Here is a 15,731-nt window from a genome sequence, read left to right on the forward strand (position 1 = left end):
GTGTTGGTCTTCTCTTCCTTCAAAATGACTAAAATAAGTATATTTATAGTTTCAAGTATGTTTAGTGTTGTTAGACACAAGTTTGAATCAAATATGCTTATTACTGAAGCTTTAGGATTGACTACCATGTTCCTAAGATCAATTATGTTCTTCAAAAATCTTGGATTAGAGTTTTTTATAGTCGACTAAATTCATCCTATTCTAGATCTAACTCTAGAAAGTGTGCAACTTTAAAGTTCTGGACTTACGGATCGACTTCCGTGCCTTGAGGATCGACTGGGTCTCCTTGAAGTTGAGTTTATGTGACACTATTGTTCAAGGATCGATTACTACATGATCAGGATCGATTGGAGTTCCTTCCAACTTGATTTTTCATTCTATTCTGGTTGAGCATCAACTGGCACTTGAGGAAGATTGACTACAGCTTCACAAATGTTTTGAGTTTCATGTGATCAATACCTGAGGATCGATTGCCTTTTTTAAAGAATCAACTATGATTGTCCTAAATCATGTTTCCTTGTCCATTAGTCCGTTTTGCCATAAGATTGATTGATGCTCTTCTTGGATTAACTAAAGTTTCATTTCCCTAAGGTTTATTGTCATTTTGGCATTTCACTTTAGCTATTTCATCCTTGTTTCTTCCTTGTGATCTAAAATCAAGTTAAAGCATGTTTACTCTTTGTTTCCTTTACTAAATATTCAATGTTTGAAAGCTTTTTACATTTTTATGGCTTTTCAAACAATTGTAGTATGATGTTAGGAGGCTAAAAATATTATGTAGACAATTTCGAATACTTGTCATTAAAAGCAAGATGTCATGCTATTTTGTCAAATCAAAACATAAGATATTTCAACACTAACAATTTGCCTTTTTTTGATATGACCAAATCATGAGCATATTTGCATTTGAAATCTCTTGAAAGCTTCCCCTAAATCTATTAGTCTCTATGCCCTTATTTGAAAACATTTAAAAAATTAAAGTTCAAGTGAGAAAGGTAAGAAATGAGTAAGAACTTTAAGAATCTCCCTCTCAGCATATGCATGATGTTTTTAAACTAAGTTTTGACCTTTAAATAACTCAAAAGCATTTCAATATGCTCATAAGCCTTCTACTCCTTCTTGTTATATCAAAAAGGTTAAGAAGAACGAATTTTAAGCATTTAAACTCAAGAGATAAAGGTTAGTTATAATCATCAAATATATAAGCATTAAAATCAACATTCCTAACCATCAATCCAAAGCCATGATGTATTTCCATTTAAGATATTTCAATTAATTGATCAAGAAATATATTCATTCATCATAGTTTGAAAGCATTAAATCCAGATATATTTTCAATCAATATGTATTAAAGCAAGGCAAAAGGAAATATACTCATTTAGCATATCAAAGGAGCAATATGTAAAAATAAATCATAACATATTTCTACTCAAGATATTCAAATAAAGCATGAATAAGTATATCCAACCATTTCAATCAAGGCACAATATAAGTTATCATTAAGAATGCCACATATAGATTATACATTTATAAGCAAAGTGTAAACATTTCATCCTTTAAGTTTAAGTTGGATATGCATATATATAGATAAGAATAAACCATTATCAGGCATTTATAAGTACACACATAATGTGAACATGATTTAGTGATATATGTGCAACTTTATATACTAGTATGTTCACATATTCATTCCAACAAATAATCAAGTAGCATGAGAATGTAAGTTATTAATAAGCAAAGAAATTAAGTTTACAACCAAATATAATGACAAGCACCCGAGCATTTGGCTCATTGATTGGTATATAATCTCCCTGTTTAAAGAGTAGAGTTCGAATCCCTCTTCCTTTAAATCTAAAAAAAAAAAACAAGTATAGTGACGAACGTAGCAAATAACATTCAAGTACAAATGTGATACATTATTAAGCACAAATTTAATATAGTGTTTAAGAGACACTACTAATAAAGAAGAACATCAACTGTTGAGATTTTACCAAGCTCATTATTGAAGATTTCTACTGCTTAAAAATCATAGGATAATGTCAATGATCAGCTCCCCTTTAACCATTAATTCAATCAATCCCAACAAGGAGAAAAGATTAAATAGTTAATCACATCAAAACATAATCTCACTTTCCCATAGATGGATCATGAGATAAATATGGGGATAAATAATGATCATATAATAGATGAGTATTTAAATAGAATATTCAACATATATATCAATCTCACACTCATATATTCAAGGAACTAGTAAAGAATGAGTGTTTAAATAAATACTCAATATATGCTGCAAATACTCATTATTTCAAGAACTGTATGCACATTAGTTTCAATACATGTCCAAGATATCATTTTGATTAAGCATCTTTTTCAATTTTCATCATACATTGTTTGAGCACTATCAATGAAGCATGTTAAAAAAATTCTCTAAATTATATAAGAATAACAATTTAAGAGAAAATTTTCTCAACAATAACATGTTATCATAAGAATATCATCATTTAGTCCTTTTTTGGTAATCTCTTTTCCACAATATTTTACACAAACATTTCAATTAAGTGTTTTCTAAAATATGTATAAGACTATTAATTCAAGGGGAAGTTTTCTCTTCAAGACAATATCATTATCAATGAAGCATTGTCAAGGTATTTTTGCACTTGTTGTAATCATACTTGAGGATTTGATGATCAAGTAGGCACAAGTATGATCACATGTAATAACATAGCTATCTTCATTAATTATGATTTTAATTATTTTCATCAAAATGCAAGCAAGGTTTCAATTTCCAAAAATATAAACATATATTTATCAAGAATATGCAAGCATTGAATTTTATTCATGTACGCAATTTCTTAATGATCCATGATTCATGAGTGATTTCAATTATTACGAAATATTGAAAATAAAGCACTCAACTCATGAATATATCTAATGTAAGCATCCAAGTATCAATGAATACCCATTGTTAGGATTCAAGATATAAGTATTCAATTAAGACTCATTAGATATGCATTGCTAACTCAAGCCATAGGTTATTTTTTATCTTAAACCAAGTCATTCATGATAGCCTATAAGCTAATGTTGGATGCACACAAGTACTTAGATCATGTAATTATTATTGAGGACAAAGTTAACACTCAAAAGCACATTCAAAATATTCTTCAACCATGTCAACACAATATATATCATGATCTAACTTGACAATTTAATTTTTTTATTCAACAGCATAATCAAAGTCAAGTTATAGACTTTAAATCTTAAGGCCAAGCAGGATGAAATATCATATAAGCATGTGACTTGATCAAAATGATAGATGAACCAAGAATATTTCTCATGAAGTTGAAGGAGTTCATCATAATTTCATATGCACAATCAAGAAGTTAATATTAAAATAATCAATTAACATAACCTAAGACATTTTTCACGAATTGTTCCTAAACTAGGTATTTTAACATATCAACTTGTAAGAAAATATATTTTAATTCAAACACATGAATATTCCAATGGATCAAGCACATGAACAGCAAGTGGGCTTATGTTGGCTAGGTAAATCATGGAAGTAAGATACTATAGGCATATAGTGGAAGTAGATTGCATAAAATTTGCTTGAAAATGTCAAAAATGCCAGATATATGCAAATTAAATCCACACTCCTTTAGCCCCGTTACATCTTTTGACATCACCCTGGTCTTTCTCAATGTAGGGAATAGATGTGATTGGATTAATAACCCCAAAAACATCAAATGGACATCAGTTTCATTTTGGTAGCAATTAATTATTTTCACAAATAGGTAAAAACAGCTTCTTACACCAATGTGATGCAAAAAGTGGTATGCAAGTTCATTAAGAAAGTGATAATCTATCGATATGGATTCCAAAAAAGATCATCACAGACAATGTTAATAATTTGAATGGGTCGATGACAATAGAAGTATGTGTTAAGTTCAAAATCAAGCATCACAATTCAGCACTATATCGCCCAAAAATGAATGAAGCGGTAGAAATAACCAACAAAAATATCAAAAAGACAATTGGGAAGATGACTAAGGTGTATAAAGATTGGCATAAAAAGCTGCCTTTTGCCTTGCATGCATAATATAGAGCCGTACAAACATCTACAAGAGCCACCCCATTCTCACTAGTATATGGGATGGAAGCAGTATTGCCAATTGAGGTAAAAATTCCTTTTTCAAGAGTCGTTAAAGAAGTAAAGTTAGAGGAAGCGAAATGGGTCAATGCCCACTATAAGCAATTGAATCTCATTAAAGAAAATAGACTAATCGCACTTTACCATGGTCTGACGTGCACATGATGCTATTATGAAAAGCACGATATAAGTTTCAATAAATGCCAAATGAAAATCTTTTATTAAGAATATTTCTCGAATTGCTCATCATACTAGTGAAACCCGAGAAACTTCCTCACCTAAGGAATTACTCGAGAAAACTTGCCTTAGCAAGCTTATCAAGCAAATCTCATCATTGAAAAAATCATTTGTAGGCAAAAATAATATTTTCATGAATGCATACCCTAGTACGAGTAAAGGCTTATTATTAAGAACATTATTCAAACCCTCCCATCATATTGGTAAGATTCGGAGATATTCTTTCACTTAAGAAATTTTCCAAGCGAATTCACCTTCGTAAGCTTTCTCGAAAAGTTTTATCATCTAAGCTTCAATTCGCGTACAAAATATATCTAAATAGATGCAAATAATCTTTTATAGCTTAATGATGGGGCATGGTAGGCTACAAATTTCAATATTAATTGTTATTTATGCCATATTTTCATTATCATTATTATTTACCACTTTATTATTCTTTTTTTATTTTATTTTTATTTTATATTTTTTCATTTTATTAATATCCTTTGTTTACTAATATTTTAGAAAAATATTTATTTGGGTTAAAATATTGAGACTTAAGATTAAAACCTTTCCATCATATTGGTGGAGTTTGAATCAAATCCCTCACCTAAGAAAGTTAACTTGAGATTGCGACTTTTCACATCCAAAGCTAAAAAAATTCTATCATTGGTACAATTTAAATAGTATATATCGTAGTATTATGTATTTTAGTTTTTAAAGCATGAATATCGAACATATATATATTTTAAAATTCGAATGCATTTATTTATTACTTCTATTTCTACTCAACAACATTCCTTATTTTTTTATTTATTTAAAACACTCTTCAGATTAGGAAATATTAGGATTTAAGGTTAAAAATCTCCTACCGTACTAGTGCAGTTTTAACCAAATCCCTCAGCTAAGAAAATTAACTCGAGATTACGACTTCTCACGTCTAGAGCAAATATTCCATCATCGATCCTATCCAAATAATATATTCTTTATGTATAAAAATTTTAGTAGCATAGATAGTTTAGATTCCTAAGCTTAAATATTTTTCCATTTTTATTTCACTTAAAACTATACGTATGTGTGTGTGTATTTCATATCTACCAAATGCTAACTAAATATTTTTATTTTATTATATTTTTTGCTTACTTTTTTCATTATTTTCAATTTCCTCATTCCTAATATCTATATTATAAAAATAAATATTTTTAAATGTTCTTTATATTTCACAAACTATATCTCCCTATTTCTAAAAAAATTATTTCATACAATCTGTGTTTTCTGTTTTCTAAAAATAGATAGAATAACAACAATTTCAAAAGCCTAACACAACAACCCACAAAGTAAGGAAAAAATTCATACCTTGCTTGGACTTGGATTGGCCCAAGAGAATCGGGCCCACTTCAAGGATTCAACTGATCAATCTCTAAAACGTTACAGTTTTGCAACTTGTATTTCTTCCTGAAGCAACACCGTTTGAACAAAAAATGACTTATTTTCCCTTGCCTCCAAAATGATGCCATTTAATGGCAAATCTCTCCTAAGAACAAATAATAAATAAAAACAGTAACAAAAATATAGCTCCAAAATGCCCACAACATGAAGGTAAAGAAGAAAAAAACAAATCAAATTAACGTAAAACAACAAAAACAATGAAAACAATAAAGAACCAAAAAAGCGAATGCCCCAACAAAATATCAAAAAGAGAACGATCACATGGTACAACCAAATACAATAAGAAAACCCATAAATAAAAACAAAAAAAAAAATCAAATATGAAAACTTAAAGCAATATACAAAAAAGTTAATTAAACTCAATGAAACTCATCAGAAAACCTACACATCCAAAAAAAAAGAACTAATTCATAAGAAAAGTAACTGTTCGAAAAAAAAAGTGCAAATAATAAATCTCCAAATACCACATGGTGAAGCGAATTAACCACAATTTGTAAAAAAATATAAATGACAGAAACAAAACCCACAAACGAAAAGAAAAGAATGAATCAAAATGAGAAAAGCAACATCACACAAAGAAAAACCAATACAACAACTAAACAAAACTACGAAAGCAACCAAGTTGAATGATGAAGCAAAAAAAAAAATCGAATCAGAAGCAAACGCATCCAACAAACTAAGAAAAAAAAAAGCTAAGACAAAGAAAGGAGCCCATAAAAAAGAAAGAAAAAACTTAAAAGGGAAAAACCCATTGTCTCCTAAGCTTCGAGAACATCAAATAGAAAGCAAGACGCAAAAACCAAAGAAAAAGAAGAAAAAAGAGAAAATCTGAAGAAAACAGTAGAAAGAAGAAAGAAGCACAAAGGAGGAGGAGATGCTTCTAAACGTTAAAAACAAAGGGAAAACAAAGAGAAAGAAGGTTTTGGATATTAAAGAGAAAAGACAAAATTAAAGCATTACATGTCAACTAATTGAATTATCAACACGTGGCATTTCAAATTTCTATCAATTGTCTCCTCCTTAACATAACTTTTGACTATAGGCAAAGATATGTTCGCTTTCTGTTTTGTCTTAAAATTATAAAATTATAACTTATAAAATTATTAATGTTTTCATTTATGGTTATGTTAATAGAATATATCAAAGTGTTGCAATTAACATAATTAAGTTATGTATATAAATAAGAACATAATAAAGATAGAAGCTATAACCTATAACAAACTTTATTTATATGACTATATTTAATAATTTTATTAATTATTTTTTGTTATATTTTTTGAAAATCAATTATCTTTATTTATATATTATATCATTTATTAGTCATTATACATACAAATGTTGTATATATTTTGTATACTATATAAAATTAATATACAACTTATACATATTATACATATATATATATATATATATTTGTATGAAGAGATTCAAACTCTAATCTTTTTAGAAGGAGATCATACACTAACCAATAAGTTAAATATTTAAGTGCATATAACTTATACATATTGATATATAAGTAATTAACATTATTATATTAATATATAATATATTATAGTTATCTATAAATATTATTTTATACATATAAAAAATATTATGTATAATATCTATAGTTGATATCGTAAAGTTTATTATAAATATGAATTAATGTAAAATAGTTTTTATTTGGGTTTTGGGTAAGGTTATTAAACAAGTATCCATATGCTAATAGGATTCGGTTTTAGATAATATTTTGTAATTTTAGCCAATTTTTAATAAAATTTAGATATTTGATTCCTAAAGGGTTTCGGATTTAAGTATTTAAAAAATAACAAATACTCTATCTATTTACATTCATAAGTGAAGGAGAGGTGATCTTGAAGTTGGGAATAGGTGCAACAATTGCAGTAGTTTCCATAGGAACTCATGTTTAGGAATTATCTCATAAGAGGACTATTATTTTAGAGGAATGCTATTATGTTCCAAATATTTGTGAAAACTTGATTTTTGTTTCAAAACTTAGATTTCTTCATTATTCTATAAATTTTACTACCAACTTTGTGGCTAAATTTAATAATAAATTTCTGATTTATGGATTTTAAAAGGATGGTAATTCATAAACAATGTTGAAAGTGATACTAGTTCCAATGTGTTGCATTAAAAAGATAAAGGAATGTGAATCCAACTTAGATGTAGCTTCTAAGATTTGGTCATATCAACATTGATCACATAACAAATTGATTAAAAGTGGACCTGTAAACTTCTGACAAGTACAACAGGAGGGACCCCATTTTGTTGGAATGTGTTTATTACTATTATTACAATTACAATTAATTATCCACAACCCTTTTTCAATTAAATTCTTGTATTTTCATTGTATATCATCTTACCATTTCCAATTTTATTTTATATTTGTTGTACCTATTTTTGTCTCTAGGCCTTCTTAATTTGGGCCACATTATCAAGGGCAAGTCTCATATCTAAACATTTTTTGACCCAATTGAATTTGCATTGTACATTATTTTGTTGTTGGACCTTGTTAAAACCATAATTTCATAAATCCCATTGGTCCCTTTGGACGTTTTCTTGGAGCCAACGAAGTTCAAATAGGTTATTAAAATTATAGAAACAAAAGTGAAAAACGTGATTCGGTCCCATTGAGTGGATTCGATGTTGAACAAGAAAAGGAGAATCTTCCGGTCCCTTCCTCCAACCAACGTAGCAGGTTCAGTGCTGAACCAGGGGACCAAAAACAGAGGCAAGTTGCAGCCACAGCCACCTCGACGATTGGCCTACTCCCTCATTGCTGACCTTAATTCAGGACTCAGGACAACAGAGCCGCAAACAATTCATAAAGAAAAACCCAAAAATAAAAAAAGAATTCACAGTCAACAATACTCAAGCCATTCGTTTTTGTTCCAACCAAAAGTCTTAAATAGCTAAAAAAGCCTTAAATTAAAGTCATTTTTTGAACTAAGCCCCTATTATGTTATCCTACCCAAACGATCCCTTAATCATTGATTTTATACTCAAACAAACCCTTAATCTTAGCAGAAAATTAACCGTTTTCAAATCTAATGCTAATTAAAATATTTTATTGATGTGAAATATTACATCAAAATATATGATAAAAAAAAGAACAAAAGGAAACAATAAAAAAATAAAAGATTAAATCAACACATTTTTCATAAAAGACCATATTAATCCGACATCTTTTGGATACACTTAAGATGAGGAAATTTTAGTTAAATTCCATCAAAAGTGTTGAGAAATCTCTTTTGAAAATTTTTAATATATAAAAAATAGTATAATTAAAAAAAAAGAAAGGGAAAGAATAATAAAATAATAATTAAAGAAATTAAATCAAAGATGTTTATCAAAGATTAAAATAAAATAATATATGATTAATTTGTACTATTTTTTGAACGAATTTTGTGAGCATGTTAATATATTTTTTTTGTGCATATTTCTACTTCCGAAACCCAATTTTGTTTCATAAATTGAAATCTATGTTTTATAATAAACTTAAATAAAGCCCAAAGTTTCTATTAAATAAAACTTTATTTCCTCTTATTCATTTTTTTCTTTCTTCATCGTTTTCCTTTCAGCTATTTCCATTTTTTTCCTCAGCAAACAAAAGTAAAAGAGACGCACGTGAATTATGAACAATTAGTGACGCAATAAAGTAAGGTTAAGTAGGGCCATAAAGGTTGCCCAGCCGTGCCCTTATGATGGTCTTGATGTAATTATTGCAAAAATATATACTACAAGGAAATCTTGTCAGTACTGACAAAAAACTGTTATTCGTTAATATTTTTAGACAAGTAAAGGATCTGATAATATGTCCCGAATGTAACGTCATTAAGAGCACGTGTGAATTTTGAATATATAAATATAATTTTTTTATTATTTATTAAATATGCTATGAAGATTAAAAATATAAATTTATTTAAGTTTTATTTTTAAAATTTAAAACTTTATGAAATTGGACTTAAATTTAGTTGAGTATATCTCAAATTGAAAAGATGTGCCAAAATTTTAGAGAAAAAAAAGAATATTTTTCAGATTGGGTTGATTCCTGCTAAAAAGGGTGGAAATAACCAAGTCCGGTGTCAGTTCATCAGGCACAGCTGGCTTGACTATAATCGGAGTCGGGGGCCTCAAAACAAATTGTTATTTATTTTGAATCAGCACAGAAATTTATGACAGAATCTTGTTTCTTTGGCATGAATTAGGATAGAATCATCAGCAGCTCAATTATTAAGGCAGAAAGAACGAAAGAGCAAAGTCGTTAAGGGATTTACATCCAAGCTGGATTCTTCAAGGGAGTCACAACGGCCTTCACTTGCAAGTAATTGCTAAGACTCTGAATACCCTTTTCTCTTCCCTGTCCACTCATCTTGTACCCACCAAATGGAATAGCTGCATCAAACACATCATAGCAATTTATCCAAACTGTTCCCACTTTCAATGCCCGGGTCACGGTGTTAGCAGTGTCTATGTCCTTGGTAAACACACCGGCAGCCAGTCCATAACTCGTACTGTTTGCCCTCCGAATCACCTCATTGATGTCCCTGAAATTAAGGAATCATTATGAGATCAGTTGACCCAAAATTCCCTTATAAAATAGATGCAAGGGTGATTGCTCACTTGAATTTCAAGATGGACTGAACTGGACCAAATATCTCATCCTGTGCAATCAACATGTCTTCCTGATATAAAGTGAAAGGTTTATCAGTTATCTCCATTATCATCTTTCAATAGCATTCTTGGTAATCTGGTTTCAGTTGAAGTTGTAAATAATATACCTTTACATTGGAGAAGACAGTGGGCTGAATATAGTAGCCCTTGCTCCCTATCCTCTCACCTCCGGTTTCAAGAGTTGCTCCACTTTCAATACCAGATCTTATGTACCTCAGGATCTTTTCAAATTGTTCTGAATCAATCTGATTTAAGTATGCAGCCATATCAGTCTATTTAGCTAACATGGAATCCCAAACATTAACATTGCATTTTGGTTGATTCTCCTCTTGGCTATTCAAGATAAGGGTGCTTAAGTACGGCTTAGCATTGTTCTAAATAATGTAGACTGGAAATTCTCATTCACAGACCGCATGCAGAAAAGGAAACTCTGGGTGAGGTTTCTTTACAAATTGAAGGCTATTTAAGTGTCCATATCAAAAGTCACTTGACATAAGAACTGCTACATGAAGAAATGGTTGTCAATTTACCTGAGGACCTTGTTCAATTCCTGCCTTGAATGGATCACCGACGGTACGTTTTAATGCACGTGCCTTTGCCTTCTCTACAAACTCATCATACACACTTTCATGTACATATGTACGAGAGCCGGCACAGCAACATTGTCCCTGCAAATGGTTTATAACTACCCTCAATAAAAAATCTCGATACCAAAACTGAGTTTGGTGTTACAAAAGCCTTTACTCAGACATACCTGATTAAAGAACAGAGCAAAGTGGGCCAGCTCAACTGCCTCGTCCACATCAGCATCCTTGCATACAATAAAAGGGGATTTTCCTCCAAGCTCCAATGTTACGGGCTTAAGATTGCTTTTTGCAGCCAACTCAAGGACAATTTTTCCAGTTTGAGTTGATCCAGTGAAAGCAAGCTGTAAATGGTAAACATTGATCTCAGAGGTACACTAAAATAGTCATGGAATGAAATATATATTTCTTGGATTACATGTCTTCCCATTCTATATGACAGACACAGAATATATAGAAATTTTAGCACACGGTTTATAGTTTTATTTCCACAAGTGTACCAATCTTTTAAGGATATCAACTTGTCCAGTGGTAATGAGTGGCAAATCAACTCTTCAGAAAGAGACAGTTGAGAGGGGAATTCAGCATGCCTTAATTGCAATCCTTGTTACTATGCTCCTTCAATCAATAAACTAATGATTTTCAAGAAACATGAACACAAAACAACTGGAAAACTGATACTTGAGGTTTAACTCGAAAGGTGCGAAATTAAAAACAGAGTTGATGACAACAGCTTACTAACAAAACTTTCCTTCTCCAACTACAGAGATATTTGTAATGCATATTTTTGCTATTGATCAGCTAAAACAGGGAAAAATATTTTGTCATATATATATCACACCACTGTATTAATTTTAGATTGGCTTAGCTATGGCTGTGAAGACAAAAAAAGATAACATGCAAAGATGGGGAATTTAGAACCATCATGGCAGACATTAGTATGTGAGCCCAAAAAAGATAAAGTTGATAATTCTTCAAGATTACGTGACAGGAAACAAGAATAAATGTAGAACTGATTAGTTCTTTTAAAGATGTAAAGTACCTTATCCACTTCCATATGACTGGCAAGAGCAGCACCAGCAGTTGGACCAAAACCTGAAACCACATTTAGAACGCCTGGAGGAAGTCCAGCCTGTGAAAATGATTCCCAGTGAGAATGACAGAATGAAAGATCAAGAATAAATAAATAAATAATCATTTAAGCATAACATGAGGAATTCCACTATCAAGTTATCCGACCACATGCACTAAACAACCTGCGTTTATATTCTTAATAATGTAACAATATTTGCACATTTCACCACCAATAAACACTGAATTTTAAGTACTGTTTATCTGAAATCAATGTATTTAAATTAAGATATAAATTTAAGAAAATAAAAAATCAGAAGCATGGCCTAAGGTTGTGCTGATGGTAAAATCTTAAAAAAAATGAGGTACTAAACCTTGTGGTGATAAAGAAATAAATAAAGGTTATATACTTAAGAAACTACCTCGTGAAGTAGCTTGGCTGCATAAAGAGCAGACAATGGTGTCTGCTCTGCTGTCTTAAGAACGATAGCATTGCCACAGGCTAAGGCAGGCCCAATCTTCCAAGCAAACATGAGAAGAGGAAAATTCCATGGAATAATTTGACCAGCAACACCAATAGGTTCATGTATGGTTTGCACATGGTGTGAACTATCAGCTGGAACTGTAAGACCGTGAATCTTGTCTGCCCAACCTGAATAACCCAAAAAACTCAGTGCGTAAGATATTGCATAAAAGCAAACAAAATACTAGCAAACTACTGGAGATAGCAAAAATGTTGGGTGTGATTTTCTGTGACTTTACTGACCAGCATAGTACCGAATTAGACGCGAGATCATTGGTAGTTCAATCTTAGCAGCCTGTTCATATGTCTTTCCATTATCCCAAGTCTCAAGTATCGCAAGTTCCTCTGTATGCTTGTCAATAAGATCAGCAAATCGGAACAATACCATTGATCTTTCCTGGAAGATAATAGACAAAGTTTAACAGGGTTGCAGATTATTTAATATGACAGAAGAAGTAAGAACTACGAATTACATAAGCAGTCATCTTTGGCCATGGTCCTTCATCAAATGCCTTGCGAGCAGCAGAAACTGCTCGATTTATATCTTCAGCATCACCTTCAGCAACATAAGCAATCACATCCCCTGTCCTGGGATCATATGTTGGAAAAGTTTTTCCTGTTGTATCGTAAGGTTTGGTAAACAATTAGCTGAAGAATAGCAATCACAACACGCGTACATGAAACATTCACAGCTACATTCACAACAATGTACAATAAAAAAAACACTCACCTGATGCCGAATCAACAAAGTTCCCATTAATCAAAAGCTGAGTGTGGTTCACTTTGACAGGAATATTTGGGTTCTCCACAGCAGCACAAGTAGTGCCGTATCTAGAAACCACTCTGCCCACTTCAGAGATCCTACCTGAAAACAAAAATAATATTTCAACAATTGACTAAGAATAATTTATTAGTGAGGAAGAACTAAAAATAACAAGTCAACACCCATTTTAATTTTCAGCTCACAACAATTAAAACTTTTAAATAAAAAGAACTAACCAATAAATTTATGGCAAAACATGAAAGACCAAAGGAAGAGGGAAAGTAGGGTAGTAATAGTTGCACTTGTTTTCCACATTACTACATCAGGATTCTTTCTTTCTTTTAAGTTGGGTAGGGTACCCGCTCGTGAGTTGCCGTAACGTATTCATTTCAGTTAGCAGGAAAATAAAAAGGAAGATATGTGACTTTAGAAATTTGGAATCTTGAAAGTACTCCATGCATACGAATTAATTAACTGTGTGTCTTACAAATCAGAACTCAATAAAAAAAATTTTCTAGCTCTTTAAGCAGATCCAAAAAACACAACTTTGTTACTACTATATCAAATTCTTCGACATATCAGGTTGCTAAAACCTTATTGTTCAAATCTGCCGTACTAATAGTACAATTTAACTAATGAAAGGGAATGAAAGTTTTGGAAACTTTCGATCAAAGCTTTTTTTTTTACTTTACGGAGAAAGTTTCCATGTAAGTGTTCAGTTTCACGTTCCTTAGACTTTTCATTGTTGAGGTATGTACAAGAATGCGTTACAAGATTTAAAAATTAAAAGATTTTCCTTTTTTTTCTAATTATTACATTTTCTGAGCAACCAAACAAACACAACAAAAAAAATTCTCCACCGAACGTCAAAGTCAAAAAAAGATCAGATCAATCGTAGCTAACATTCATATCTCGTAAAAGTCAGAGTTCAACTTTCCAGTTGTTTAGAATAAGATTTTGTATTTTTTTTAAAAAAGACAATAGCAAACAATTAAAAAAAATGGACAGAAAAATAAAGTAATAAATTCAATACAAATACCTTTACGACGCAGAGCAGAAGAAGAAGCAGCAGCCAAGGAACGAGAAAGCAACGATGAAATGCTCATAGACGCCGCCATGCTCGATTATCTAACGACTAACAATCAAGAGATTAGTCGTATTTTTTTTTTCCCTTTTAATAGAAGATAACGAGGGGTTGTCGACAGCCAAATCGCATGAGCAACCTGCAATGCCAGAAGGCCCTTTAAGTAGGCCGAGGCCGAGGCCGAGGAAGAACGTGGTGGGAGTGGGCACAGTAAATCGACAGTTGGGTGACATTTCTCAGAGTTAGTTGTGCAGGTGGATGGTGCCACGTGGAAGTCAAAAGCTGAGGGTGGTCTGGTTTAAGTGTAAAAGAAGAATAAAAATAGATATCAAATCCCCACAAAAGTGGCGCTTTCAGATTTCTGACGATTCTATTGGGTTTGGGAGCGTGCGTGGAGTTATCAACTATGGATAAGTTTAAAAGAGATTAAAAACGGAGTGGACAGGACTCTGGGAGTTTTGGATAGGGTGCGGCGTCGGCGGATGATGGACCAATGGAGGCCACCAGAAACGCCGACGATGTTGATTTTTGTTGGGCCTTTTCCAGCCCTGTTATCTTCTTCTGACGTGGAATGAGGGGAACTTTCCTTAATCGGATAGTCAACTACATCTACGTACAGCCACTTTGACAAATCTAGACATACGTTACGTAAAATTTTGGGATTTTCCATAAATGGGAAGCCTTTTGAGTTTTGGGCCCACCTACAAAGCCCAGCCAATGTAAAAATGGTCAAACTGATATCAGAGTGGCCGTAGCAAAAAGTGGGGGATTGCGACTTTGGAAATTTAAAAAAAAATTGGGATGCAATCCTCAATATCTAGAAAAGTCATTGAAGGATGGATTGGCATGTGGAGCACGAGATGGCATTAGCAATTTAATCTATTTGACAAACATAAAAAATATAGGAATCAGTTGTTTTACAGCAACTTTTCGCTTTTGTGGCATAATGCAATAATATTCTATACTCTAATCTTATTATATATACTGACAGCGTAGCTTTTCAATTTTATAAATAAAATTAAAAGAAAACTTGATACTTTTCATTTAATAATTAATTTATTTATCAATTTTCGTAACTATAAACAATCCTCCAATTCGGTTGACAAAGTCTAAAGACTGCATTACCAATGTTAAAATAGGTTTCCAACAACATAAACGACGGCTGTGAGGCTCCGGATCAAAGAGAAGATGAAGCTGCTCCTAAGCCACTATTGTTC

General features: G+C 31.5%; 1 protein-coding gene across 1 annotated transcript; it reads right to left on the reverse strand.

Annotated features, from left to right (window-relative positions):
- Positions 1–9,923: 9,923 nt before the first annotated feature.
- LOC110423243 (benzaldehyde dehydrogenase, mitochondrial-like) lies at positions 9,924–14,689 on the reverse strand. Its single transcript, XM_021437403.2, has 11 exons — positions 14,470–14,689; positions 13,398–13,532; positions 13,141–13,283; positions 12,911–13,064; positions 12,567–12,796; positions 12,116–12,205; positions 11,244–11,417; positions 11,020–11,157; positions 10,597–10,734; positions 10,439–10,500; positions 9,924–10,362 (listed from the first exon to the last, which is right to left on the reverse strand). Exons 1-11 carry the CDS (start codon positions 14,546–14,548, stop codon positions 10,089–10,091), a joined length of 1,617 nt encoding a protein of 538 aa, XP_021293078.1. The 5' UTR covers positions 14,549–14,689; the 3' UTR covers positions 9,924–10,088.
- Between the last annotated feature and the right edge of the window lie 1,042 nt (positions 14,690–15,731).

This window comes from Theobroma umbraticum, unplaced genomic scaffold, assembly GCF_002168275.2.
Source record: "Theobroma umbraticum cultivar Fairchild unplaced genomic scaffold, ASM216827v3 scaffold_20.0, whole genome shotgun sequence".
In the NCBI taxonomy this organism is placed as follows: Eukaryota; Viridiplantae; Streptophyta; class Magnoliopsida; order Malvales; family Malvaceae; genus Theobroma; species Theobroma umbraticum.